The sequence below is a fragment of the Mytilus trossulus genome, chromosome 2 (assembly GCF_036588685.1).
Source record: "Mytilus trossulus isolate FHL-02 chromosome 2, PNRI_Mtr1.1.1.hap1, whole genome shotgun sequence".
In the NCBI taxonomy this organism is placed as follows: Eukaryota; Metazoa; Mollusca; class Bivalvia; order Mytilida; family Mytilidae; genus Mytilus; species Mytilus trossulus.
In genome coordinates this window covers 3638010-3663782 of record NC_086374.1, presented here as the reverse complement: position 1 = coordinate 3663782, position 25773 = coordinate 3638010, and the positions used below count along the sequence as shown (strand labels likewise).

Here is a 25773-nt window from a genome sequence, read left to right as displayed (position 1 = left end):
AATTTCAATTTGTCCAAACCAAGTGAACACTTATTTCTGAGTCTTTCTGAACTTTCTCCTCATTATAATGTTACTGTCGCGTGTATATTCGGCATTATACTATTATAAATAAAGGCAACAGTAGTATACCGCTGTTCAAAACTCATAAATCCATGGACAAAAACCAAAATCGGGGTAACAAACTAAAACTGAGAGAAACGCATTAAAATACACCTTTATTTTAAAATGTTTCCAAAACTACATCGGATTTCTGCTGTACAGTCCAATGAGTTTCAGAGATTACATTATTATAGTCATTAGAACTGAGGAAAGGAGAACAGTAACTGTTTTTATCATATCTCATATAATATTGTCGAGTTTTGATTATGTTTGATTATGATTGTTTTGTCAATGTATTTGCCATAACCAAAATCGGTTTTTGTATGTTTTGCAAATAAAGAATCTTAACTATTCTTTTCCAAATATTTTTCTTTTTTTTTCTATTTTGCTTGCGGCAGTTTGTTTTGGCGACCATTCAAATCGAATGAGTTTCTTAGATTCAAGATTCAATATCTTAACGGAATTGCGTTGATTTAAGTACAATTTCTCGAAATTACACACCATCCTGCGTCTATAAAAATTTGATTTCTGATTTCAAATCAAAATTTACGGAAAATGTCGAACAAACCAATGTCAATACCAAGTGCACTGAGAGATATTTTGGTCTCATTTTTGTTCTTTCATTGAATCGTATCTATGAAACGTTTTTGTTTGTGATTGAATAAGACGTATAGAAAGCGACTCTACAATGAAAGTATTTTTAGTATATAGACTAAGTCATAATTTATATATCTGCAAATTTGAAATAAAGAAACATTCATCTTTTAACTTTTTTTAACCAGACTTAGGCAAATTGTTTAATTCGTTATACATTTGTGGAATGTGGAAATAGATATTACATTCTTTGTCAAAAAATTTGCTATAACTTGAATTTACAATATTTATGTACTTGATGTTGTCCCAATGCAATTAATTTAATAATTTCTTTCAAAATTGAAAACGATGTTTAACCAATATTTTCATTGTATATCGGTCAGTATGAACTTCTGTACAAAATCTCGATATTTTAATGCTTCTCCTCCTCTGAAAGATAATTGGTTTCAAATCTCATCTGTAAGCGATTCGCGATTCTATTAAAGTCAACTATTTCTATTAAGCGAGAAAAATAGAATAAAGGGGTAAAATGTAGATTTTGGCTTATATCTTTAGAACCAAAGCCTTGAGAGCAAATATGCCAGTAGTTCAATTATTTATCAGGTCAAGATCTATCTGCCCTAAAACTTTCAGATGAATCGGTGAACCCGTAATTGGGTAGCCGCCCCTAAATTGGTAATATTAAGGAAATTTTGCCGTTTTTAGTTATTATCTTGAATATTATTATAGATAGAGATAAACTATAATGAGCAATAATGTTCAGCAAAGTATGATCTACAAATAAGTCAACTTGACCAAAATGGTCTTAAGGAGTTATGCCCTTTACAGTTAATTTTTAACAATTTTTCGTAAATTTAGTTATCTTTTACAAAATGTTCTTCTCTGAAACTACGTACCGGGCCAAATTTAACAAAACTTGGCCACAATCATCACTAGGGTATCTTGTTTAAAAAAAGAGGACACCACCTGTCAGCCAAGATGGCCAACATGGATAAAAATAAAACAGAGGGAAAATGCATTTTTTGGCTTATATCCCTGTAAATAAAGCATTTAGAGGAAATTTGAAAGGATAAAATTGTTAATCAGAGTAAGATCTATCTGCCCACAATTTTCCAGAAAAGTCTGACAACCTGTATTTGGTAACTGCCTCTGAATTTGTAGTTTTAAAGACATTTTGCAGTTTTTGGTTATTATTTTGAATATTATTATAGATAGAGATAACACTAAACAACAATAATGTTCACCAAAGTAAGATCTACATATAAGTCAACATGACCAAAATGGTCAGTTGACCCCTTAAGGAGTTATTGCCTTTTACAGTTAATTTTTAACAATTTTTCGTAAATCTTTGATATCTTTTACAAAAATCTTATCCTCTGAAACTACTGTGACAAATGATCCTGCCAGAAAACCAAGATGGCTGACACGGCTAAAAATAGTACAAAGGGTAAAATGCAGGTTTTGGCTCATATCTCTAAAACCAAAGCATTTAGATCAAATTTGTCAATCATAATTTGTTCATTGAGTCAAAATCTATCTTCCCTTAAGATATATAGACCAAGGTGAGCGACATAGACTTTGACATAGGTTTTTTAGAGTCTTTAGTTTTTATACCTTTAACACATCTATATATACAACGTACCACTGACAAATAATTGCATTTATTGACTGTCGAGCTCAAAACATTCGAGTTTGTTGTCGAATTTACCGGATCGTGGCATTGGTAAACAATCAATACAGAACAAGTAGAGAAATATTTTCCATTTTATTTTTAAGTAGAAATACCAGAGGATTTTGTTGAGGGTTGATGTGGTTTGTGATGTTGAAACAGCCATATCATATACACTTTATTATATGTCTCAGACAAATGTTTTTTCACGTGACATGACAGTATACAGATAATAATTTAAGGGTAACCATTTTGAATATTGAAGTCGTGACTGATAATTATATCATGACGCAATACATATCTGATATTGATGGTCTGTTAGCTCATAACTCTCATAGTCTATGTATTGGAGGTTCCCAGTCTAGCCAGTCCAGCCACAAAAGTATAAAGGTGTGCTATCAGCTCTATACTCTCCTAGCCTATGTCATTGGAGTTTCCTAGGCCTTTCGTAGAGCATATACAGATATGTTATCAGCTCTGTACTCTCCTAGCCTATATCATTGGATTTTCCCATTCTTGCCGGAGAGCATACGGATATGCTATCAACTCTTTACTCTCCTAGCCTATGGGTTGGAGGTCCCCAGTCCAGCCGGAGATAATTCACGTATGCCAACAGCTCTGCACTCTTCTAGCCTATGCATAAGATGTCCCCATTTCAGTTAGTTCAGCTGCAAAAGCATATAGATGTTCTAACAGCTCTGTACTCTCATAGCCTATGTAATTTGTGTTCCCAATTTTAACCAGAGGGTATACATATATGTTTTCAGCTCTGAACTCTCCTACACCCTGTCATTTTTCCGAGTTCCCTAGTCCTACAGTCCTACCAGAGACCATAAGAATATGCTATCAGATCTGTCATTTTCTAGTCGAGCCTAGGCCAGCCGGAGAGCATGCATATACTGTTATCCTATATGTATCAGCTCTATAATTTCCTAGCCAATGTCAATGGAGGTCCCCATTTCTTCTGGAGAGCATACAGAAGCTCTCCTAGCCTTTATCATTGGAGTTCCCAAGTGCAGACAGAGAGCATACAGATGTGATATCAGATCTGTTATTTCTTAGTCAACGACCGGTATTGTTTGTCATTGGAGGTCCCCAGGTTAGCTGGAGAGCATACTGATATGATATCAGCTTTGCACTCTACTTTGCTATATCATTAGATTTTAATATTTCTTAAGGAGAGCATACAAATATTCTATTAGCTAGTACTCTCCCAGCCTTTATCATTGGATTTCCCTAGTGCAGCTAAATATTATACAGATGTGCTATCAGCTCTATACTCCTCTAGTCTAGTTGGAGTTGCCTAGTAAAGCCGGAGATTTTACAGATGCGATATGAGATACATGTACGTACTCTCTTAGCCTATGTTAATGGATCTTAATGGAGTCCCCCAGTCAGGAGCCTGCCATCGAGACAGTGTATGCATGCTCAATCACTCGAACAACTACGATTCAGAAATCCCTGCTTCAAATATTTGTACCTTTAAAATCTTAAATTTGTACGATAGAGTTGGCATTATAAGGAAAATAATTTAATAACAGCATAGTTTGGGTGAAAAATCTATTGTGTAAGTGTTGAAAATGTTACTTTGATTAAAACGTATGATTCAATGAGATGACATATTTCCAATTTTATATTTGCTTGTGTATCACATCTATTGGTGTAGAAAATTAATTTTGAACTAAAATAAATGAACATTAGCTAAAGCGAATATATTTTAACATGAGACATATAGATGTGCTATGTCATTGGAGTTCCCCATTCCAGCCGGAGAGCATAAAGATACGTGTTATCAGCTCAATATTCTCCAAGCATATGTTATTGGACATAACCATTCCATCCGGAGAGCATACATATGTTATCTTACCCTTCCAGAGTGAGATTCCCCCAGTTTTAGTGGGTTCGTGTTGCTTAGTCTTTAGTATTTTATATTGTGTGTTGTGTACTATTAATTGTTTCTTTTTCTTTTTTAGCCATGTCGTTGTCAGTTTATTTTCGATCTATGAGTTTGAATGTCCCTCTGGTATCAAATTTATATTTAAAAATCTGAAGTAGTACACATTTTTAATTAGGGTTCAGTTGAAGCCCGCCTCCAGGTGCAGGTTTTTTTTAGCTGTATTGACTCATTGGTAACCTTCGGCTGTTTGCTGCTCGTTGGTTGGGTTGTTGTCTTTTTGATACATTTTCTATTTTCATTTTCAATTTTGTTTACATGTATAGCTCTGTACTAGCCTATGCTATTTCAGGTCAACAGTCCAACTAGCGAGCAAACAGATGTTTTATCATTTTTAAACTCTCCTAGCCTATATCATTTGAGGTCACCATTCCACCCAGAGATCATATGTTATCATTTATATGTTTTGTAGTTTGAACTTGTACACATTCTTGTTGAGGGGACAGCTGAAACCCGCCTTTCGGGTGCGGAAATTTGTAGCTGTGTTGAAGACTCATTGGTGGTCTTCTGCTTATTGCTGATCTTTGGTACCGTTGTTGTCTCTTTCCATTCTCGATTTTGTTGAGCAGCTCTGTAGTAGCCTATGTCATTGGATGTCCCTATTTAAACCAGACTGCATACATATGTGTTATTTAATCTGTTCTATCCTAGCCTTGATCATAGGAGGTCATCATTCCATCCGCAGATTATGGCAATGTATGCATACTCAATCTCTTGACCAACTAAGATTTCGAAGCCCTTCTTTTAAACACTCGTGCTTTTGAAATTTAAAAAGTATGCGGTAGGGTAGATAAATAAAGGCAACAGTAGTATACCGCTGTTCAAAACTCATAAATCCATGGACAAAAAACAAAATCGGGGTAACAAACCAAAACCGAGCGAAACGCATTAAATATAAGAGGAGAACAACGACACAACACCGAAACGCAACACACACAGAAACGGACCAAGCATCAGACAAAACACCACGAGAATAACAAATAAAACATGAAAACCAAATACATGAATTTGGGATAGACAAGTACCGTGCCACGTCTTATCTCAATATCTCAAAAATAAGAGGAAACACAAACGACTCAACGTTAAAATGCAACACACACAGAAACGAACAATATTATAACAATGGCCATCTTCCTGACTTGGTACAGGACACTTTTAAAGGGGAATAAAAGTGGTGGGTTGAACCTGGTTTTATGGCATGCCGAACCTCGCACTTTAATGGCAAAGTTAAATATAACATTGAAATGACAACATACATAGGCATTACTTGAAAATGTAACTTTTGTTATTCTCGTAGGATTTTGTCCGATACTTAGTCCGTTTCTGTGTGTGTTGCATTTTAATGTTGTGTCGTTGTTCTCCTCTTATATTTAATGCGTTTCCCTCAGTTTTAGATTGTTACCCCGAATTTGATTTTTGTCCATGGATTTATGAGTTTTGAACAGCGGTATGCTACTGGCCTATATTTAAATATACTGTATGATTGCAATGACAAAAAAAAACCCGTTTCTAATTTCTATATTTGATACATATTGATGTACTATACCCGGTATCAATTGGTGTTAAAATGTAATTTGAATATACTGTACGATTGAGAGAACAACAAATATGTTCTCGATTTGAATTCGTTACATATTCATGTACCACCTTTACCTATGGATTTTTTTTCCAACTAGGATATTGTCAAGGTTTTTTATGATGATATAATTCAGACGTACAGAAAGCCGATCCCTAGAATAACAGGTGGTATTCCAAGAATAACAGACCCACACAGGAGTGCAGTTCCCGGAAGTAATATACAAGTAAATTGTAATTAAACAACTGTTTTGACCTAGTTCTGTACAACAATTTGATGTCGGTTTGTGTTCAGGTAAGTCATTTATAATATATATATAAAATAACAAATATTTAAAACTGAACCCAATTTTGCTTCGATGTAATTTAAGTCTTCTTTTGAATAATTTTGTTAAGTGCAATTTTTACCTTTTAATCTAAATTTTGTTTAAATTGTCATTGACATTTATATTTCTTTTAATTTTGATTTTGTTTATAAAAACGGTCAAGGACATTAACAACACAGTATCCAAATGATAAAGTACAACTCTTTATATTAACGTTAGGGGAAACGCTTGTCTTTTATAATTACATTTATAGGAAAATGTCACTCGGTAAATTCAAGTACATTTTTTACTAGTGCATTTATAAAATATGTAAAAGCCCTTTACTGCGGGTTTCAAAACGCATTATTTTATTCTATCGAAGTTATGTAATGCACTGGAACAAGCTTGATATGGCTTATTAACTTTGAACCAAAATTTTAAATATGCTTCAAGCAATTTTTTTTTTATTTATGCAAATTTTAAATCTTAATTTACATTTTATAGTTCCTACTATTGTTCTTACTTGAGTTTTTTTTATTTTGATATTATAAAAGACATTTCTTCCTAGCAGAAATTACCAAAAGCATAAATATTATCAGGTTTAACTGTGTAACAATGATTTCAGATTTACATAATTGTACACATAATTTTTATAAAATATTTTTTGTCCACCCCTTTGATTTGATAGCATGCCACATTCAGCATTAAGGCACACAATACAAGGATTATTTTTACTTCCGATCTCCAATCTTTAAAATAATTTTTTAAGACTGCATATAAATTAATAAAAGATGTATATTTGATAGATATTGTAGTATTTTATAAAATGAATAAGTATTATTTGTATTTTAATAGTCTCTCATAATTCTTTTAAGAATGGCACATACATGTATTTAAATGTTTTAACTATGTTTACTGTATAATTAATTTTATAATTGTATCTTGTTTTAATCATGTTGTATGTGTTGAGACTTAAATAAACTATTGAATCTTGAATCTGAATCTAGATAAAAGATTGATCTGTTAAAGGAATGCAATATTTTTGTTATGCAATCATTTTGTAATCAATTATTATGCAATTAATGGGAAAATTTTGGTCAGTTTACTTGAATGAATTTAGCTCTATCATATTTATAACTACACAAGAAATTTTAACGTTATTCCAATCAACACGGTAGGAGCTACAAAAGAGTGTCTCAAATTATCGCTATCGTATTCCATTCTCTCATAAATCTGTAATTAGTGTAAACATCCTTACCAAAAAAAAAGGAGCCAATGTTTGATAAGGTGTAAAATTTGATCTTTACATTCTACCCGAAATCTGAGACACACTTTGTAGATAATGGCTCTAGGAACATCATATAATAAAATCAACCCTCTTGGGGTATCCATGAAGAAGCGAATTTCAATTGAAAATGGAAATTTCTTGTAAAATTTTGTAGACACAGTTAACATTATAATTGATTACATAATTATTGTATAATACTAACATTGCATTAACTTCAATTTCAATTCTTTATTACTTTGGGCAAATGATGCTCATCAGTACAAATATAATATATAGCATTTTAAAACTGGGGTATTGGAGGTGTAAAATCTTCGTACTGCGCTACCTTAAATCGTTAACAATTGTTTTAAGCCTCGCTACACTTTTTTAAATTTTAAGGCATTAGACCCCTTTTAAAATCTAGGATCTGCCCCTACAGGTAAGAGTACTTTTGGACTGTGCAGTATATCTGAGGTAGTAAATGCACCCCATTTGCTGTACATTATCCAGATTATCCAGATTATAGAACAGTAAGAACAAAGAGACGTCACCCATAGCATGTGTTTACTATGTAAATCGCATTGTAAATTATATTATTATGTAACTTGTTTAAATCAACACACAGAGTAGACAATATTAGGTTTTAAGTACATATGAACTCCGAACTCAAGGGTGATATTTTAAATAATTTTGCTCTCTCTGATAGTTTCTTTATTTATATCCACTTCAAGAAACAACTTTGTTTTAAAACGATTAATAAAATATCTACAACCGAAAAATAATGAATTAACAAAAACTTTACGGGATATTTCATGGTTTAATTATTATTTATATTTCAAAGATATATTGAGATAACTAACTTTTATAATATACTAGACGTACCTAGTTAAAGTTGTGAAATTTATTATAAACATTTTTTATGGAATAAAACGAAATAGCAAAAAAAAACACCACAAAAAACCCCAAATATCAAATGGTCGTCCCCTAACAATTTATTAATCCAACCGTTTTCTAATTGAAAGCTAAAATATATATAATAATAAAACATAAGGTAAAGACAATATTGAATATGTTTCCATGTATTATTATATTAAAATATTTTAGATTGCTCCCAACACTGCTTAATTGTAAAATTATAAGATATATGAATAATTAAAATCTGATTTCCTACAAATATATGTTCGAGTTATCAGTATGGCATTCCTTTAAAAAAAATTCAACTTTCCAAAGGATGATAAGAAAGCAAAATTAGTTTTCATAACATATTTTTTTAGGATAAAAGTCTTGGACATCAATCTACGGGAAAAATGTCTAGTGTAATGTTTAAAAATATCCTCATATTTTTTATATGGCAGATTAATGTACAATGTATATTAACGTTGAAAAAATATTTGAACAACATCCGCCTGCATATGGAGTATACATCTTCCTGGCCGGGCTTGTATGTCCTATTATGATTTCCTTGATAGAGAATTGCTGCTCACAAGGAAGCTATTGAACCAAGAGTTCCAAATGGTAAAGTGGAAATCATCCCCTCGTGAATTTTACGGATGCCATTACGAGTTGGTTGACCGTTATGAAATAACCGTTTTACAGATGATATCGGATATGTTCCTTATGTTGGTAACTACATTCCCCTTCCCTTGTCCCCAATGTGACCTACCGTATTAGACTATTTACCGTTTTTTTTTTATATAATGAGCAACACGACGGTGCCACACTTGGTTCAGGATCTGCTTACCCTTCCGGAGCAACTGGGATCAACCCCAGTTTTGGTGGTTCGTGTTGCTTAGTCTTTAGTTTTCTATGTATTATTATGTATCTGTTTGTCTTTTACTTTTTAGCCATGGCGTTGTCAGTTTATTTTCGATCTATGATTGTAGCTGTCCCTCTGGTATTTTTCGCCCCTCTTTTAAACATTCAGTACAAAAACAATTTCAAGTATGATAAAGGACGAGGAAAATTAGGGACATGAATTCCAACGACAATTTTTCTGAAAACATTCATTACTGATATCGGACTGAAATGATAAGTAAATTCTGTAGCCTTTGACTAATAAACTAGACATTTGTGTCCAGAACTAATTTATCCCTTACAAATCATGATGTATTAACATATATAGCCACATACACGTGTTGTATAGGAAGTTTATTGCAAATGCAAATGTTGACAGATTCGGCGGAGGCATCGGAATGGTTTAGGGAGTATTTTACTTGAGTAACTGCCTGTAGACATATTTTGGTTATTTCAATTCGTGTTTATAAAAAAAATGCAACGTAGTCTATCATTATACAAATGATGATCATCGTCCTGTGTATTCAGTTTATACATTTTTAAAATATTTAAACCATACAGTTATTTATATTTTTAATATTTTGTGTTTCAATATAATAATATATTTGAAAAGCAACTAAAAATGTCAATATAGATGTAAAAAGTAAAAGATAAGACCGAAAATTGTTTTAACACGTCAAGTTTTTATTATTGTCATAATTTTAAAAGGTATATAAATCATTGAAGTATAACATATCAAATTATCTATTCAAAAGAAACCTTTGTTTATTGATTATTTTGTTTTTGTTTTATTAGAATCAATTATATTGATGTGTTAATGAATTATTATTTAACTAAGTACCTTTTAGATCTTTGATCTTAAGCGATTATACTTATATCTGTTAGTTTGTGAAATTCAGCCTCGGTTGAACTGAGTTAAGATATATAATCAAATAATCCAATCCTTAATGCTGTCTTGTCTGTACTTTTTCTATTATTTGTAACAATGTAAATCGCATTGTAGATAATATATGTAACTAGTTTAAATCAACACACAGAGTATAATAGTTTATAAGTTTATATTTATTTCGACCTCAAAACTACATGCATTCAATTTATACAGTCTGATAGTTACTTTATTTATATGCACTACATGAAACAACTTTGTAAACATTTATAAAAATAACAGTGCGACCAGAAAATAATGAATTTAAAAAACTTTACAGTATATTTTGTGCTCTGTTTGTAAATTATTATCACATTTCAAAGATATCATATAATGATATAACTTTTATAGTGTCCTAGACGTACCTAGTTAAAGTTGAGAATGTATTTTGACATTTTTTTATGGAACAATTAGCAGGGAAAAAAACAAATATCAGTTGGTCGTCCCCTGATAGTTAAAAAATCCAACCCTATTCTAATTGACATCTAAAAATATATTATAAAACCTAAGGTAAAGACAATATATAATATGTTTTCAGGTAATATTCTATTAAAATATGCTGATGGTTATAGTGCAAATAAATGGCACGACAACGACCATCCTTGAAAAGTTATATCAGTGTCAACGATGAAGATGAGTATAGAGAAAAGATATGTGATGCCAGTAGTGATAATGGTCAGGACAACAATGGTGCTGAGGACAATTTAACGAATGATGGTGATGATGTTTTTATCCCCATTTCCGAATCTAATGAAACTAGAAACGACACAAGGAGAACGGTAGGACGTATTAAAAACCCGACTACAGTAGTTCAATTTTACATGATCAGTTTTTGTTCACTATGGAAATTCCGAATATCATCAACAAATCGGAATTCCCATGGGGACTTACTGTGCACCACTTAATGCGGACCTCTTTTTGTATTGTTGTGAGTTACAATTTATGACTAAAATCAACAAAGATATTTGGATGACATATTGGCTATAAATAATGACTACTTCAGTATGTATACTAACGAGATTTGTCTTACTTTAAATAAAGCTGATACTAACAGACTGCCCCTTCGCGGATCTTGATATCGATATCAGAAACGAGAAACTAAATACCAAATTGTATACAAGAGGTGATTTTTTATTTCCGTCTGTTGATTGCCTATTTTACCAACCTATGGTGTTAAATTATCTCAATTTGTTCGATTTACTCGTGTATGTAACAACGTATTTGGTTTTAACGTAAGAAATTTCTGTATAACAGATAAACAAATATTAGACCAAGTTTTTCGATATCACAAATTAGTCAAAAGCTTTACTTAATTGTCGGAGTTTAGTATGAAGTCCAATTCCACTGAACTAGTGTACGTTTTTGTTTAGGGGCCAGCTGATGCTCACCTCAGGGTTTGGGATTTTCTCGCTGTGTTGTAGGCTAATAGGTGGCCGTCGGCTGTTTTTCTGCTCTTTACATTTTCATACGATATAAAAACAATATGATGTAGTATAATGCTAATGAGACAACACTTTACCAGAAAACAAACGACATATAGAAGGTAACAACTATAGGTCACCGTAGGGCACAGTGAGCAATACCAATACCACAATGACAAATGTAAAACAATTCAAACACGACCACTTACGGCCTGATTTATGTAAACCAACTAAGAATAAATACAAATATGATTTAGCGCAACACACCAAAACCACTGACAACTACTGTATTACAGGCTCCTTACTTGGGACAGGCTCATGCAGAATGTGGTGGGGTTTAACATGTTAGCGAGCGCCATACCCTCCGCTTATCTGGGACGTCACAGTGGTGTAACAATGCAACATAATTATGAACAAACTATAACAATCAGGTGAAAGTGGCTCAACTCATCTTATCGATACAAAGCAGAAAAACGAGAATACAAATAGGGACCAGATGTGGCAGGGTATTTATGTATCCCTTAAACACAAGATACGCCAAGTACAGAGTACTCGCAATTTTGAAATTTGTTAGTTTTGTGTTTGTTTATACGGTTATTTTTCTTTTGCTTGTTTTAAATTTTATTGTCATAGCATTGCCAGCTTCTTTTCGACTTATGAGTTTGAATACCCCTTTGGTATATTTTGCTTTTCTTAAATATCGCAGTAATTGAAGCAATGACCAAGTACTTATGTTTGTTACATCTGTTTATGATTAAAAATATGCAGAAGCATCATAGAAATTAAACAAGTTTTGCTCCACAAAGCATTCAATATTGGAATTAAACTATTTCTTAAGATTAAAGAAAGCGAAAGCTGAAAAGGTAAAAACATAGCATAAGTGTACGAAATGCTCCGAAAAAACTGTGTTCTGAAGAAATATGTAATGACTCTGACAACAATTAGATATAACCTTGAAAGGTTTGTTAATTTAAAAAAAAAACCAGATTAGCAATAGGCTCTATATTTTTTTTTGGGGGGAAGGCCCCCGTTTATCTATAATACTAAAATTACGAGGTCCAATTTGTCAGCCGTCATCACGTAAAAACGACGAATCAAAGAATTTAACTTTAAATATAATTAATATAGTACAAAGGTGTAGATTAAAAATTACACCACTCCAGGCCCTTTTGTTTTCCACGTAATTAATATTGCCAATAATTAAGAAGTTCCGGGTGGAGTCCGATACCGATACCAATAGTATATTCACCTGTTACCTATTACCTTATCTGTACGTTCCGCATCTGACAGGCGCACCAGTAAACGGTGTATTCAGAATTAATATGCTATATATACGGGTCATACATTAATCACAGGGTTGACACTACTAAATTGTCAAATTGTTACCTATTGTACTATTTTAATCAATAAGACTTTCTAAGGTAACAATACGAATACTAAAAATCTGGACTAAAAAAAAGGCGTATAGGTACAGTTTTTAATTTGTTAGCGGGCAAGACGTAAAACAGCGAATCAAATAATTTAACTTTATTTACAACTAATATAGGACAATGCTATTGATTAAAAAATACTCCATTCCAGGACCTTTTGTTTTCCAAATAATTAATATTACCAATAATTGATAAGCTCCACTTCGACGGGTTCAAACAGATAATTTGAAAGCAGACGGAAAACTGTGTATCTTATAATCGGCATGACTTTATCAGATGACAATACTAACACTAAAATAAGGCTTGCGAATAGTTATATACGTTAATTCAGTCACGGACCCGCGATATCACGGGTGTGTTCTAGTGTCTTTGAAATAAATTAATTTCTCTAACATTTCATCTTACTTGTCAAATTTTTATTTAATTATTCTTGCTATTTATCTTTATGATTTAACAATAACAGAATGGTATCGCCTTTTAATAATAAGAGGCATATAATACTGAGTGCTAAGAATACCATGACATTTCAGATTTACTTGGAAATATTTTACTAATACGCATTTTAGCAGTTATTGATATTATTATAACAAATAACATATATGCATTCTAGTATTTTTTGCCGTTTTTAAGGTACCACAAAAACACTGGTAATACTCAATATACTCTTACAATTATAAATGTAACAGTGAATTTGAACAAGAATTTTGTAGATGATGGATGAACCTCTATCCTTTCAATATCTTGAATCTGAGACTACTATAACACATTTAGTTTGAATATAGAAAAAAAAAGACGATGAACTTTTGTGTTTACCAAGGCCTACCCCTTAACGGTTTTGGATGTTCTTGGTTTCTATGTCATAAAACATTTGATGTTTTTGACTTTCTAAATGTTGGTCATGTGGACACCTCGTGAAGAGTTTTCAAGAAATAAATGTTTGAGACCAGAATAATGTACGAGTCATTTCAGTTGCTTGTTTATGCACTATTTCACATTTGTATAACTATTTTTTTTATATTATATAATAATGCATTTGTAATTAAAAGTTTCACTCATAAAGAACCAGGCCTTGAAGGCATAAAACTTTGCTCAGTGCTCTGAGCTCAAAAATCATGCTCGAAACATGAAATCCAGAAATTTGATTGGTTGATTTTCGAGTCTGAGTACAAATTCATGCTCGAAAGTTTTATGACCATGAGGCCAGACTGGCAGTTACCAACAATAAACATAACTAAAGACCTTATATCTCGTTTCGTACGAAAGTTCAATCCACTTTCAAGGCTTTCAACAATGAAATAACATGTACGCAACTTTTGGCGAGTGATTTCTCCTTAGATATGAGATTTTATTTTTTAATGTGACAGAAAGGTGAGTTTACTAAACATCAATGTAAAAAGAAACTACGATATGGTAAAAAATAGTCTGAAAAGGAATCCAAGATTTGGCGGACCCCGGTTGCCATTAATCAGTTGATTATTTCTTTAAAAGTAAACCAAACTACGCATTTGGTTAATGTCTGTTACGTGTCCTCTAGTCATATAAAAAGTTTTTTTTTATTCCAATAAGAATGTAAATATGCACACATAAAACTATAAATCACATTATCCTGATTTAGAGTCATTTCTCGGAATTTGATTGGCTAGTATTGTCCCAATAAATTTCAGTACATTTTGTTAATGTCAATTGCAATTGTCTCCCTTATTTATTACGCCAATTAGAATTATCTCCCCTATAATTTTAATTCGTTTGATGTGTTTTGTCATTTGATATTGCCATGTGAGTAGGGACTTTCCGATTGAATTTTCCTCGGAGTTCAGTATTGTTGTGATTATACTTTTTTTTATACCATTGACCTAATATTTTTTTTTATTAAGTCGCTTTACAGTCCTTATTATTTTTATTTTTTCAAAGTTTGAAATTAAATATCTAAAATATATTTGGTTGATATTATCTTAGTAATAATGACCGACCGTGCAAGGGCTGTATAGCCAGTTAAGGTCGTTTAAAACTTCAACTTGTTGTAGTAATATTGAATTTAATGTAATATAACAAAATAAGGATAAATTCGTTTCAGTGTTCAATTGTCCTAATACGCCTCACCCTATATGAATTGTATTGACCCGATAAATTCTCATATTAGGACAATAGAATTCTGTGTAACTAATAATATTTTCTCGTCTGACTTTAATCATAATATGTTGTTTCATTCACAGTGCACGCTGACATCAAAGTTGAAAATTTGTGTTAGTGTAAGTATAAATAAACTCATCTTAGATACCAGTATTGAAATGTTTTAATTGCGCCAGACGCGCGTTTCATCTACAAAGACTCATAAGTGACGTTCGATTTAAAAAAAAAGGAAAAAAGGTCCATAAATTTGAAACGTAAAAATTAAATATACAGTTGAAGCATTTTATATCAAATTTCTGAATTAAAACTGACTGAATTCTTTTAAAACAGGTAAACATTTGTATAGAAAGCACACACAATTTCAAATCATAAACTTTTCTTAAAAAGATATATATGTTGATACTTTAATTTTAATTTTAATGATATACAATACTAATCGGGTTACTATCGTCGTTTACGGTATTCATCATTCAAAGTTGCGTTCTAGGTGAAAGAATACCACAAAACCTGACAATAAGAGGAATGCCATCATGTTATAGACCGTAAAACGGGACCAGACTTATTAGTTTAGAAATAATTCCTTCATGTCATACTCCATGTTCATTTTAATATGAGTAGGGATTACATTTGTCGATCTTTTTAATACACTGAAAATTTTCTTAAATTTAAGTATTTTAAAACAAAAATACATAAGCTCCAACTTTATTCAAATTTGATCAAACTGTAACTGCAATCATCAACAATGATTTTTATTGATGAAATAAATTGTATCACTAGATCTAGTATCAATTATAAAACTTTATTTTTATTTTTATATCAAAATATGTTTTAATCTAGAACCATTTGAAAAAAACAATTTGTTCTATACAGGCTGCTGTCATTGTGGTTATTTTAAGCATAGTTATTTTTGTGACCATTCCTAAGTCAAGTAAAAAAGACAAGGTACATAGCGTATCTGCAGGTATGTTTAACAATAATTAAAGTGATTGATTTTTTTCTTCAAATTTAGTACATGCTTACTTCAGATTATTTAAAGGGTATAGAATTGTTATATAGATTTATAAACACTGTCATACTGACACACAGGTTTCATGTTCAAAGGACTTTACTGTTACAATAAATTTGTGTGATTGGCCCATGAATTCAGAAAAAGTTAAATCTCTAAGATTTAAAATCATACAGCTATTCAAACATTTCTTTTTGATATAATTCTACATCTACATTTGTTAACATGACGGTTTAAGTCAGGACTTTGTAAATTTTGGAGACACTCTATTAAATACTTAAAAACAAAAACAAGAGATTTTAGTTTACACTTCTATTATCTACTGTGTTGTTCCCTGTTAACAATGGAATAATGCTCCAGAATTCTGATTCATAGAAAAATTTACTATTTGATTAGGAATATATTTAATAGATATAGAAAGATGTGGTGTGAGTGTCAATGAGACAACTCTCCATCCAAAAAACAATTTATAAAAGTAAACCATAAATGATTATAAGTCAATGTACGGCCTTCAACACGGAGCATTGGTTCACACCGAACAAAAAAGCTATAAAGGGCCCCAAAATTACTAGTATAAAACCATTCAAACGGGATAACCAACGGTATAATCTATATAAAAAACGAGAAACGAGGAACACGTATAAATAACATAAACAAACGACAACTACTGTCCATCAGATTCCTGACTTAGGACAGGTTCAAACATTTGCAGCGGGATTTACTGGTACCAAACCTTCTCCCTTTTTCATGAAACAATAGCATAACATCACAACATAAAAAACCACACGATGAAATATCAATTGAAAGGTTTAACGTAAATTAACAATATCAATAGAATGTATACTAAATCAACGTTCTTTGTATTGTTTTAAGTCATTTTTCCATAAGTAACCGCCGGTTTCCATCCTCTATCAGATATATGATGTCTGGTTTAATCTGAAGACGTTCTCATGTATATCGGCTACAACCATTTATCAAAAGAACTGTTTGTCACATAATGTGTTTCTTTTTTTTAAACGATAGCACAAAAAAGCCATCAGTACGTAAACACACACACAAAAGAGCCAGAGTGTCTTTACCATGAAAAGGCAGGTATGTTGTCTAACGAATATTTATATTATCTTTTTGTTTTTCTTCTGTAAGCATAACATACATGAAGTCTTTTAAACACTATGGTGTGAACTTAAATGATATTCTATATTTAAAACAGTATTTTTTGTTAGTTGTTATTGTTATTATACAAGCTTCCAGTATCTGCAAGTACTCTCAGATCTCTACTATGTGTCTTTCGTGCTTATGTGGTTTGTAGCGTTGTATTGGGTTTAGCCTTTTTTAAGTGATTTCTATTTTTTTTGTATGTCATGCTATTATACCACTATCCAAGGTTAATCGAAGGGTAAGTTGCCAGCACATTCTGCGACGTTATATGTTTGTCCTATATCAGGAGCATAAAACTCAGTGGTTGTCATGTGTTGTTATATATCTTACTTTTGGTTTATTATTTTGTACAGAAATCAGGCTTTTAGTTTTATTATTTGAACTGTTTTACAATTTTGGTATCGAAACTTTTCTTTCCAGCTTACTTCGGTTATGGGTTTTGGTTGTTGTTGAATGAGTTTTGGTGACTTCTAGTTGTTGACCTCTACGTCATTTGGAATCTGGTTGAGAGTTGTTTATTGACAAATACTACCAGATCTTCTTAGTTTTAAATAGTATATGACCTAACCAGAGTTAATATTTGATATCTTTTATTGTGTACGAATGGTAATATTCACTGAATATAAGTCGATTACATTTACCCATAGAAGTAAACATGTTATATTGTTTACGTTTTGATTTTATGAAATGGATACCTTTGCTAGATTAATTTGTGATTAATTGATAAAACCTGTAATTTTTGCTGACAAATGATAACATTTGTGTCAAGGAACTTGTAGTTGGCTACCTTATGTTAGATGTATTTGGATACAGTAATAAATAATATATCCAGAGATTTTTCTTAATCTATAATTTTAAGAATGACATTTATTCTAAAACTGAGTCGCTCGACTGTCTAAAGTTCATAGATACTTTTTCGTAAATATACTAGACCCAAACAACATTGATGTTAATATACCTGTACATGACGTATACATTGTTTGTTTAAAACCGCAAATAAATCAAGGTCATCAAAGGAAAAACAACAAACGAGGATAATATTACGTAAAGACTACTACTTAAACCTGTATTTTTGCTGAATATAGAGCTATGTTATGATCTTTAATCGGATATCATATAAATGTATAATGTTAAATAAATCATCCTTAAGTCTTCTTAGATAAACTTTTAAATCTTGAAATTTTTACAATAAAAAAGTCAAACCGAACGTCAGTTAAGACGCTAGTACCATTCTAAAAAATTGTTAAACATGACATAGGTTATATGGCTTATTACAACAGAGAGTTCAAATATATGCTTTGAATACAAATAATAATGTGCGATATGAACTAGCACAATTCTAAAACTTTAACGGGAACGACAATTAGATGGTACCAGAATGATTACGTCAATAAAATCACCAAATAGACAGCACTGAACGATCAAAATTTATAAATATTTCAAATTAACAGAGTAAAGTAGCTACAACAGAGTCTAAGTATTTAAACATCGCGAACCAAGGGCCGTTTAAGTGTAATAATAAGTTTTGACCAAGTATAATAAGAAAAACGTGGTTTGGTACTTTTACATACCTAAAAAATTAAGCAAATAAAATTTGAATCTTCAACAAAATTATTTAATAGATGAAAAAGGTGAAGAAATAGAAACATAGACTGTAATAAAAAGTGATATAACCTAAACGTGAAGCACTCCACGGAGTTGAACTACGTCTTTGCATTTATCCCATTTGGTGCCAAAGTTGTTAATTTTCTTATCCAAGATCTTTCCCGGATTATAATTTAGTACGCCAGACGCGCGTTTCGTCTACATAAGACTCATCAGTGACGCTCATATCAAAATATTTATAAAGCTAAACAAGTTCAAAGTTGAAGGGCATTGAGGGTCCAAAATTTCCAAAAATTGTGCCAAATACGGCTAAGGTAATCTATGCCTGGGATAAGAAAATCCATAGTTTTCGAAAAAAAAGTTTTGTAAACAGGAAATTCGTAAAAATGACCACAGTATTGATATATATTGGTATTGACTACTGGACTGGTGATACCCTCGTGTACGAAACGTTCATCAGCAGTGGCATCGACCCAGTGGTGTAAATGGTATCAAATGTACCACAGAATACACCATATTTTGCAATGTTAATTGCAAGACTTAATTGTTGTGGATCTCTTACAGTGTAAATTTGGTAAACAGTATGTTGGCGAGTCAGAACAACCGTTTCACAAACGAATGAACGACCATCGTAGAGACTACCAATGCAAGACAGACCTCCCTCTCAGTCGACATTTGAGATCCCCTGGCCCCAATAAGGCAGATCTCAATCGACTGACCATTAAAATTATTGACCACATCACTGCTTGGTCTAAGAAGGATAGACTCGCTCGGGAAAGATTATGGATAAGAAATTAACAACTTTGGTACCAAATAGGATAAATAAAAAGATGTAGTTCGACTCCGTGTAGCGCTTCTAATTTAGGTTATACTACTTATTATTACAGTCTCTGTTTCTTTGTTTAAAGGTACCAATTTAAATTTCTATTTTTTTTTAGGGATGTAACAGTACCAAGCCACGTTCTTCTAATTATAATTAGTCAAAACTTATTATAACATTTTAACGGTCGTTTGTTTGCGATGTTTAAACACTAAGACTCTGTTGTAGCTACTTTACTCTGTAAATTTGAAATATTTATAAATTTTGATCGTTCAGTGCTGTCTATTTGGTAATTTGTATTGACGTAATCATTCTTGTACCATCATAATTGTAGTTCCCGTTAAAGTTTTAGAATTGTGCTAGCTCTTATCGCACATTAATATTTTTATTTAAAGCATATGTTTGAACTCTCTGTTGTAATACGACATATAACCTTTTTCATGTTTAACAAATGGCACAAGCGTCTAACTGATGTTCAGTTTGACTTTTTAAATTTAGGCGTTTTAATGCTTTAATCTAAGAAGACTTAGATATTATTCATTTAACATCAGAATCTGACTGAGGAATTCGAAGGATGTCTGTTATCCGAAATATTTATAAATAATTACATTAATTTTACAGTTATCTTTTTTTGTATTTGGTGTTGTTGTCTACACTGTTTGAGGCGTTTATATAAAATATATATATATATATATATAGATAAACGAGTCTAAATTGAAAACTACGTTCAAACCTATGATTGCGTTGGATAAAAACCGCAATTTTTGTACGTGTGCATGTTAAACAAATTTCGTTGTAGAAGGGTCTAAAAACAGCACAAACAACATTTTCCAAAAGACCAAAAAAGTAAAAAAAGTATATTTAAACAAAACGCATTTGACTAACAGGTCGAACAACTGATGTTCTTTAACCCTGCTGACTGCCATTGGCGATTGCCAAATAAAATTGATCACAAGATGTAACAAAATGAATCTAAATATAAATTTAATACTAAACAGGAAAAAAAATTAACTTGTGGCCACGATGTTATGCCACAAATTTACGGTGTTAAAGTTTTTTAGTACACCAGATCCGGATTTCGACAGTGATGTTAGGGATCGAAACGGTATTTGGAAGGCCATATAAAAAGTACCCTCATATATATATAAGTACGTCTGAGTCAGTGACAACTCTACAACAGATTTATCCATCGGATAGCCATCAATGATGGTGATACATGGCTGTGTACATAATGTATATTCAACTCGTCTAAACATCAACCCAACAATGTTAGACCTGTAAATTTGCTTTCGCAAATGTTTTGTTCTTCCCTCGCCGGGATTTGAACCCATGCTACTGTGATATCATGACACCAAATCGCCTGCACTGCAGCCGTCCCGCTAGACCACACGATCACCTGGACTCTAGAGCCATGCTACTGTGATATCGTGACACCTGCAGTGCAGGCGATTTGGTGCCACGATATCACAGTAGCATGGGTTCGAATCCCGGCGAGGGAAGATAATTTTTTGTTCTTCCGTCGTTGTGATTCGAACCCATGCTGCTGAGATATCGTGACATCAAATTGCCTGCACTGCAGCCGTCCCGCTAAACCACACGACCACCTGGGCTTCACAAAAATAAAGCTTTCGGTGGCCGTGTGTTATCTTTCCTCGTCAGTTTTAATCTAGCGGCGTAATACAGTACATGATATATATGGCATGGATATGTTATTATTGCAGATCAGCTCAATTATCTATAGTAAAGGATCCTACAAATTAATGCAACATTCAGTCACAGAAAATAATTATATTTATAAGTACGTCTAAGTCGGTGACAACTCTACAACAGATTTATCCATCGGATCACCAGAAATAAATAACAAAAAAAAAATAAAGTGCAAATTTAACTAAGACTAATAAGGGAAAACAGTGTTGTTATTAAACTTTGATGAAAGTGAAATAGTGAAAAATAATTTAATAATTCGCTTTTAACATCCAATTTAGTTCAATTTTGTCAAAAAATGATTAACCGCTGATGAATTGTTCAATTACAAATGAGTAAGATGATGGTGATACATGGCTGTGTACATAATGTATAAACAACTCGTCTATCATCAACCCAACAATGTTAGATTTGTAAATTTGCTTTCGCAATTTTTTTCTTCTTCCCTTGTCGGGATTCGAACACATGCTACTGATATATCGTGACACTAAATCGCCTGCACTGCAGCCGGCGCGCTAGACCACATGACCACCTGAGCTTTCCACGTCAGTTTTAATCTAGCGTCGTACTACAGTACATGATATATAAGGCATGAAATTGTTATTTATATATATATATATATATATATATAAACGCCTAAAAAATGTACACAACAACACCAATATCAAAAAAGGCACTATAAATGTAATTATTTATTAATATTTCGGATAACAGATATCCTTCATCGGTATATATGATTGTGACGAAATGAAGTGTAAGCAATTATAGACATTCGTACGACCATCAAATGAGAAAACCCCATAACATAAACATAGTCGGCTATAAAAGACCCGAAAAATATGAAATTCAATTGAAAAAACTACATGTATTTATAACAAAGCATTTTTGTCTTATCTAATACAAATGTATGAAAATTTATATCTTAACAGAGTCCTATACTAGGGAATCAAATCCACTGAGAGACAGATGCGAACCAGGCAAGTATAGATATAAATGGAAGCGCGTGTAAATGTATAGTTATATCAATGGAAGTCTATACCATAAATATCTCAATGGCATACTAACAATAATAGAACGTAAATTCTCTTTATCGTCTAAGTAACACGATAAAGAAACAGACTCATTTAAATGTCTTACAAAAAATAAATCATGGATGTTTACATTTACCCTTTCTTATAATCGAATTTATATGGTAGTTTATCGCTATGTTAAGAAAAGGATATCATTACCTTTATGTATAATTTGGTGTACACTTTTATGAGTCTCATTTTTACTTTGTAAATGCAACACATACTGTCCTGAACGATCTCATTGTAAATTTTTCGGAAAACAGTAGCAGTGTTATATTTAATTGCGATGTTTACTTTGATAACGATTAAAGGAGCATTAGTTGTCAAAATCATGTTCACCGTTTTGACAAAAATTTTGAACGAATTGATTCATCTTTGTTTTACTTTTTGACAATTTTGAATTTAGTTTCCTTTTAGTGACCGAATACGACTACTACATGCTAATAGGTTAAATTTAAGGTCACATGGATACGGATCCAATGGGATCGTCTTATTCATTTGCAATTGAACAATTCATCAGCGATTAATCATTTTTTGACAAAATTGAACTAAATTGGATGTTAAAAGCGAATTATTAAATTATTTTTCACTATTTCACTTTCATCAAAGTTTAATAACACCACTGTTTTCCCTTATTAATCTTTGTTAAAGCACTTTATTTTTTTTCGTTATTTATTTCTGTTTCAAATAAAGAAATACTTGGTATGAGTAAAGTTCTATCCTGTCAAATACAGCAGACGAAATTTCACATAATATTTCATTGCACACAAGATAACCACCATCACTTGATGTTAACCAATCAAATTTCATCCTTGGTCTTTACTGCTTAACAAGCTTTGGTATCCATGTAACCTCAAGTTTCCAAAATATTTTATAGAAAAGGAATGGTACTTAAAACACACAAGATATATGTATATGACTCAGAATGATTGACTGCAATGAAATTAGAAACCTATGTTATTCTTAAACTATCACTAAATTTGTGATAAACAAAGGAGACAGGTTCTCATCAAAGTTACACAAATGTCAGCTATGATAAAGAAAACTTTACAAATTATGATATTAGTGCAACCAATAACCACATGTATCAAAATATCACACAGGAGAAGTGACATAATTATCTTAATAATCAAATTGCTAATCTTTAATCTTGTACAATCTGTTTTTCAGGGTCTCCATTTGTGAGTAAACTATGCCCATCCGATGCATGTAAGTAGATAAACAGCTGTTAGAAAAATTCCTTTCTCTGCATGCCCATTAGCAATCTCTCTTTCTCCTCCTTTCTAATTTAAAAATGTAGGTTGAAGTCGATAAACGATATGTTTGATTGACAGATAATTGCTGACCAAAAAATTAAATTTATTATATCCGGTTGAATAATATTTATTACCGTAAATATGTTATATTAAGTTGTTGTTGTTATTGGTTTTGGTAGGCAGCTCACTTGGAATTTGCTGTTACAAAATATTAGAAATCATTTTAAATTAAGGAATGTATCTCCCTCATGCAAAGCACTGATTCCTTTCACGGATTTGGCTATACTTTTTTGGACCTTTTGGATTATAGCTCTTCATCTTTTATATAAGCTTTGGATTTCAAATATTTTGGCCACGAGCATCACTGAAGAGATATGTATTGTCGAAATGCGCATCTGGTGCAAGAAAATTGGTACCGTTAATTTTGTTATGTAGTAATTGCGCCTTATTGCGTTATATTAAGCCATGAAAGTGTAAAAGTACAAGTTAACATTATGACTGAAAGTGAAAAAATATTGAACTAGAAGTCTTATACCTATCTTATTATGATACATTGATATACTATAAAATCACCTCGATATAACGTACAGCAACTCTTTCATACTTTTCTGTCATATTACTATCGGACAATGACAAATACGTCTACTTAAAAAAGCATTTTGATATATTATCATATGGAGCCACCTTTTCATACTATCTAACCCCTCACTGTGCTATTCCAACAGATTACTATAGCATAAGATCTCTTCATATAAGAATATCTTTATCATGTTTATGACAAAGTTAAATGACAGAATTGTATAAAAAGTTACCTCTCTATTATATCAAATCGTCTTGATAGTATACAGATTGATCTCAGTGATATAGAAAATTGACATATTTGTTAAGTCAAAGTCAGCTGTGGAGTTAAAAAATACCGACCAAAAACAAATGAAACCAGATAACATGAATCCTGAGCAGTGTTTTCACTTAAAGGGGATCTGAACATACAAACAGTAGACCCAGTCTTAGAACAAGGTGTACAAACAAGCAAGAATAACAAAAATAATATGAAATTAAGGACAGTGTATATCACTTAAATCTATTGATATTTTGACATTTTATGATGAGCGATATGCATCGTATAAAAATATGATTGAAATAAAACCTTATCAATAAACTTATTACTATTCATATTTTAGCACACCATGGATGTAGTGATTGTAACGGAAAACTTTTACCAAATTTCTGTTTTTGTGATATTGGTCAACAGTGCAACAGCCAGGATGCACCAAGGAAACAGAAATGTGAGTTATCAGAAACAATTATACATATCGTCGTTTGTTTTAGCTATAACAGGAAAGTTGGGATTTTGCTAGCAATTTGTGTCCTTCGTTCTAAGTCCGTCAGTCGTCGAAAACTTCATCAAAATATGTTCATTTCAAACTATTGTTACAAACTTTTTAAAAATATATATTGGAAGATGTGGTGATGAGACAACTCTCCGTCCAAATAACAATTTATAAAAGTAAACCATTATAGGTAAATGTACGGCCTTCAACACGGATGTTTTCCATTAACTATCTAGTTTAAACATTGTATTCCGGGATTTTATCAAACAGCACGCATGACAATGTTTTGAAAGAATGATTCGTCTATAGATTTAAGGACATACAAACTGACTTAAAATAATAGCTAAAATCATATATAAACAAGTGGACCAAAAATGTATCAATTAGGATCCGAACCTGTTAAAATCGATATATATATAGCATAAACCATGACAATTGTCTAGACACTAAGCTGAACCATGTCAAATACTGAACTGAACTCAGCATCATTCTCTATCTGTGTTTATATCCTGTTCATAAAATTGATGTAGCTAATCTCATCATAGATTGATTTATTTGAACAAAGATTGCAAGTTTTCTATATTGTAATCCAAACAAGAATTTTTCTGGTAATTTTTGCGACACAATTAACATTAATTTACAAAGGTGTTTAGTCGTAAA

At 31.9% G+C, this 25773-nt stretch overlaps 1 protein-coding gene across 2 annotated transcripts in view; it reads left to right on the top strand.

Moving 5' to 3' along the window:
• Positions 1–5894: 5894 nt before the first annotated feature.
• LOC134706289 (uncharacterized) overlaps positions 5895–25773 on the top strand; it is a 29328-nt gene continuing 9449 nt past the window's right edge. The window contains exons 1-8 of one of the 2 annotated variants that reach the window (XM_063565078.1): positions 5895–6186; positions 10721–10961; positions 15247–15282; positions 16034–16124; positions 17193–17261; positions 22386–22433; positions 23697–23735; positions 24964–25068. In XM_063565078.1, the coding sequence (XP_063421148.1) occupies positions 10764–10961; positions 15247–15282; positions 16034–16124; positions 17193–17261; positions 22386–22433; positions 23697–23735; positions 24964–25068 (586 nt within the window). In that variant the 5' untranslated portion in view covers positions 5895–6186; positions 10721–10763. The remainder of the gene's footprint in view (positions 6187–10720; positions 10962–15246; positions 15283–16033; positions 16125–17192; positions 17262–22385; positions 22434–23696; positions 23736–24963; positions 25069–25773) is intronic. The other variant, XM_063565077.1, reaches the window with a different exon arrangement.